The 4,945-nt window shown below is 35.4% G+C and overlaps 1 protein-coding gene across 2 annotated transcripts in view; it reads left to right on the top strand.

Moving 5' to 3' along the window:
• Positions 1–4,945, top strand: part of LOC101513703 (uncharacterized) — a 5,750-nt gene continuing 805 nt past the window's right edge. Inside the window, exons 1-5 of one of the 2 annotated variants that reach the window (XR_012163219.1) lie at positions 1–394; positions 968–3,019; positions 3,115–3,169; positions 3,766–3,914; positions 4,633–4,719. Coding sequence is in view for 1 of the 2 variants with exons in the window: in XM_004500902.4 (XP_004500959.1) it covers positions 320–394; positions 968–3,019; positions 3,115–3,169; positions 3,766–3,914; positions 4,633–4,719 (2,418 nt within the window). In the remaining variant the exon portion in view is untranslated. The remainder of the gene's footprint in view (positions 395–967; positions 3,020–3,114; positions 3,170–3,765; positions 3,915–4,632; positions 4,720–4,945) is intronic. The other variant, XM_004500902.4, reaches the window with a different exon arrangement.

Raw genomic sequence — 4,945 nt, forward strand, 5'->3', positions numbered from 1 at the left:
AAACCGTCGCCGTTCAATATATTTAGTTCATTGAATCAACGAATAATTTAAAGAGGGAGAATTTTTTTCCGGAGGAATTTGTCTACTACTAGTAGTGTAGTATACTATTTTCTGGAGCACAATAATATATTTATTAAAATAAAATGTTGGCTAAAAAATAGAGGAGGCGGTTGGGTTTTGTTTGTCGCGTGGCCTAAAACCCTTTTATTCAGCATAATCGCTTTTGCAGGTTCAACTTTCACTGTGTGACTCAGTGACTCAGTGAGTTTGAAAAACCTTTACAGGTTCGTTTTCGGGTTTTGGGTTTAGACGCTGTTTTATGACGATGGGAGCTCTTGCTACATTCCCCCCTTGGACTCCCGAAGATGATCTTTTGCTCAAGAACGCCGTTGAGGTTTTTTTTTTAAAAATTAATTCTCCCATTGTATCTATTTACTTCGATTTCAATTTCTTGTTACTTCTTTTCAATTTACTTAATTATACTGACTTACAAACATTACTGAAATACCTAATTCATTTACACATTTAAGTATTTTTTTAGGTTTTTATGTGTGTTTGAATGTTGATTTTTATGTTTGTTTTTGGATAATTGTAGTGTTCATTCTAGAGATAGATGTTTTAGGTTTATGGTTTGAATTAAATTCCCTTTTACCTTTCAACAACATTTTCAATTTTTATTTTCTATTTAGTACTTTGTATGTGGGTGGGTGAAATGATATTTGGTTATGAATTTTATTTTATGATTGTGATAGAGAAGATGGAAGCTAGCTTGAGAGAATATGTTTCCGGAAACACTGGAAACAAACATTATTTTTTTTGAATTTTTTGAAATATTCAATCTATTTTTAAAATGCATTTAAAAAAAAAATCTATAATACCTTATTTACTGTATATTTATCGGTGGAAATAGAAACAAGAAAAACCAAAAGTATAAGGGACCTAATTTTTTCAGCTTTTGTATTTGCAGGCTGGTGCTTCCTTGGAGTCACTTGCCAAAGGCGCGGTGCAGTTTTCTCGTAAATATAGTTTCGGGGAAATACGTGACAGGTGGTATTCTCTCCTCTATGATCCTGTTATATCCTTGGAAGCTTCTATATGTATGGCGAATTTCGAGCTTTCTGCTTCGCCTCTACCATCAAAGTTCTTTAAATTTGGACAATCGAAAGAACAGAAAATTGTTTCTGTTAAGAGAAAAGCTGACAGCGTTCGAACTTCTTATTATGCTATGTGTAAAAGAACTCGCCATGATACGCTAGATTTCAAGGACTTCAATTTTCTAGTCGATCCAGAGAATGGGAATTGTGTGGTAAATGGAAATGAGCCTTTGCCGGAAACCTGCGAACCCGAGTGTCCAACTTTGAACCACTTTTCAAATGTTGATCCGCCACACTATGACCTTCCAGAAAATACAATAGATGTTGACGTTGCATTTAATGGAGTTACGGCTAATGGATTTTATACTGGAGTTGATGAGAATTTCCCCATTGACCAAATAAATATAACTGAGGAAGAATCTCAAATTCTTGAAGATAATGTGCCTTTGACTGGAGCTGCCGACGAATTGGCCGATCCAGTAGACTTGGATTTAGATAACTTGATCACAGATGAAGTTTTACAGGAAATGTCTATGTCTGCATTTGGTCAAATAAACAACGGCCCTGCAAATTTGCGCTCCGAGTATGGTGAAGATTATAATATGTTTGATTCACCCGAGTTAGACTGTGGAAATTCATTTGACAACTTACAGTTATCTTCACTTCCTGATGTGTCGGTCTGGAGAGCAGAAGAACCTGATATTCGATGTGGAAGTTTGAAAGATTCCCTTGCTTGCGAGGAGGGTTATCTGGAAGAACTGTCCAATTCACTCTTAAACTTCACAGGTGATGAAGAGCTATTTCTGATGGATGCCGTCGGAAAAGATGGGATTGATAAATCTTATTATGATGGTCTTAGTTCACTTTTACTAAATTCTCCAATTGCTGATTGTCCAGATCAGATACATGAAAAGGATGAAACAGAGTTATTATTGACCTCACATGCAGATGTTAGAAATCCATCTGTTTCTTGTCGTGCCGAAGTAGATAACAACGCAAGGAAGGCTGAAACAGATTTGTTGGTGGCCTTTGATGCACATTTAAGAGATCCGCCAGTTTCATGTCGTGCAGAAGTAGATGACATTGCAGCGTCGCAAGCTAATGGTGTGCAAGTAGTTAAATTGGAATTCCAAATGCCAACTTCTGCCTCAGTTAAAGACCCTCGGTTTCCTGAACTAACTAATGGAGTTATTGTCTGTACATTAAATACCGAGGACCCAGTAGTTCCATCCAATGATGATGTTTTCCTACCCTTTAATGAGCCTCCTCCAACAATTTCCTATTCACCTAAATCAGCTTCTAGAAAATCCAATAAACCAGTTGCATCATCTGTTAATGATTATGGATATAAGGCTAGTGGAAGAGGTAAAGTTTTGATGCAGGTTGAACATAACAACTCAATAGGATTAGGAGCTTGTGCATCTTCTCAGGCAACGGGATCCCGGGGCCTTGCAGAACCTGTTTATGGTTCTAAGATGAAACGCAAGTTGTCTAATGGTCATGAATCACACACACCGTCTAGAAGTGCAGTTATTTCTTCTGGCGGCTTAGGTGGAAACAATAATGCAACAAACACAAACCATGGTCCTCTACATGCAAATCCCAAGGAAAAGCTTCTCCGTGTTTGCTCTGGAAAGCAACTAAGCAATAATATGACAAAATTTTCACATGATAAACCAGCACTTGGAAATGGCTTCAGAAATCATGTCCAACCTAATGGTTCTAGCTTGATACAGGAACAACATGCAGCTTTGCCACTTGAAGATTATCAATTGCAACATGCTGAAACGGGATCCTCAGACGTTATGCAGTCAGAGCTGGTGGTTAATCCTCAAAAGTTAGACGAGGATCAAAAGTTAGATGAGGAGGAGCAATATATCGAAAGCGATGATGATGTTCCCTATTATTCTGATGTAGAGGCGATGGTAAGGCATATTATGTTGACCTTTGGTCAACAGTTGAATTTACCTTTTCCACATCTTTTGCGATTTTATAACTTATTCACGATTCCCTCCTACAGGTACTTGATATGGACTTGGATCCCGACGATCACGATTTATATGATAATGAAGAAGGTATTACGTGGCCAAGAATTTTAGTCGTGGTTGATTGGTTTGTGCTACGTACTATTTTTTTATGGTAAAGATGGACAACTATTATGAGTTAGTGACCCAACTAAAGAACATTTCTATTTCTTGATGCTTTTATTATGACCACACTTATGGTATGGGAGCATGCTTCAGCTACACGGGCAGTTGATAACCTCTTAAGGCTCAGTTCTCTTTCGTATGTTTGCCCATTTTTTTAGATGTCCTCACTAATTTATTAATAAAGATAGGTTTAATAGAAGGGGGAGGGTAAGGCATTTTTTTTATTCCAAGAGATTGCAAAGCTCTTCCGGTTAATTTTAGTTCATTGGTAAACTTTGAAGTTTTATTGCAGTACAACATGCTATGTTGTTGCCATGACTAAAAGATGCACGTCTTTCACGTTTTGGATTTGGGGTGGGCTTCAACATGTGCATTATGGACCATACTTTGTTTTTATCATATTTTAATTGTTCCCTGCTAGTTAATTGTGTAACATAATTTAATTTGCTTGTGTAACTTGCTCAGTGTTTTTTTGGTTACATGATTATCGCTTAATAATATATATTCCTATTATAATTTAGTATCAAGATATCAGCACGAGGAATCGAAGCGGGCTATAATAAGGCTGGAACAGGGTACTCATTCACATCTGCAGCGAGCTATGGCTTCACATGGAGCATTGGCCATGTTATATGGTCGCCACTCAAAGCATTACATCAAGAAAACTGAGGTATTTGTCACTTGTGCATATAAATTACTTCCTTGATCTACACATTGTTGGGGAATATTTTTCATTGATTACTTTTTGAATATATAAGTATAGCAAGCTTATGTTATTTTTTGTAGTAACTTCCCTACTGCAATATAATCTCACATGCATTAAATATCTAGGAGAACATCAGTGAATAAAGCTTCAGTGATTTTTTGTAAATTATGGAGTGATTTGTGATGAAGGTAGAACATCACAAATCTGGTATTCAATTATAAACATCAATGTTTTCCGAAAAACGCACCACACTTAACTAGACATTTAATTTTTTCTTTTTTAAAATTAAAAGATTGAATATTTGTCTATTGCAAATTCAATTTAATGCATTAAGACCAAACTCCACTTGCATTACTTATATTAGTATACATATAATATATGATTGTTTTGTTTTATTAATATTGTGTTTCGAACTTGAGGCAGTGATCTCTTTGTAAATTTTCGAGTGATTTGTGATGAAAGCCAAACAATCAATGAAGTAATAGACTAATAGTTTTGAGGACCTGTTTGGCAATTATAAACATATGTTCTTTGAAAAAGTGCCCCAACTAAAATACACATTTTGTTTATGTTTTTGTTTTTAAATTTGAAAGGGTGATCATTTTCTGTTATATGTTAAAATCTAATTGAAGTTGATATTGCAAATTAAATTTAACTAGTGATGGATCAAATCATCGCACAGGTTTTACTTGGACGAGCAACAGAAAGTGTTCATGTAGATATTGACTTGGGTAAAGGAGGGTGTGCCCATGCAATATCTAGACGTCAGGTTGGTTATATTTAGTTATTTACTAACTATGAGTTAATGTGGTCGACTTTTTGCATAATTACTCATTTCAAATCTGGACTATGCTGTGTATGCATCAGAAAATTAGTTTTTACTATGGTAATGAACTATTCACATCAATATACTTTAAGAATTTTTTTTTGCAATTGCAACAACAATTTTTCTTAAAAATGTCATGTATATTTTAAATTCAAATAGTAGGAATGCC

Source organism: Cicer arietinum, chromosome 5 (assembly GCF_000331145.2).
Source record: "Cicer arietinum cultivar CDC Frontier isolate Library 1 chromosome 5, Cicar.CDCFrontier_v2.0, whole genome shotgun sequence".
In the NCBI taxonomy this organism is placed as follows: Eukaryota; Viridiplantae; Streptophyta; class Magnoliopsida; order Fabales; family Fabaceae; genus Cicer; species Cicer arietinum.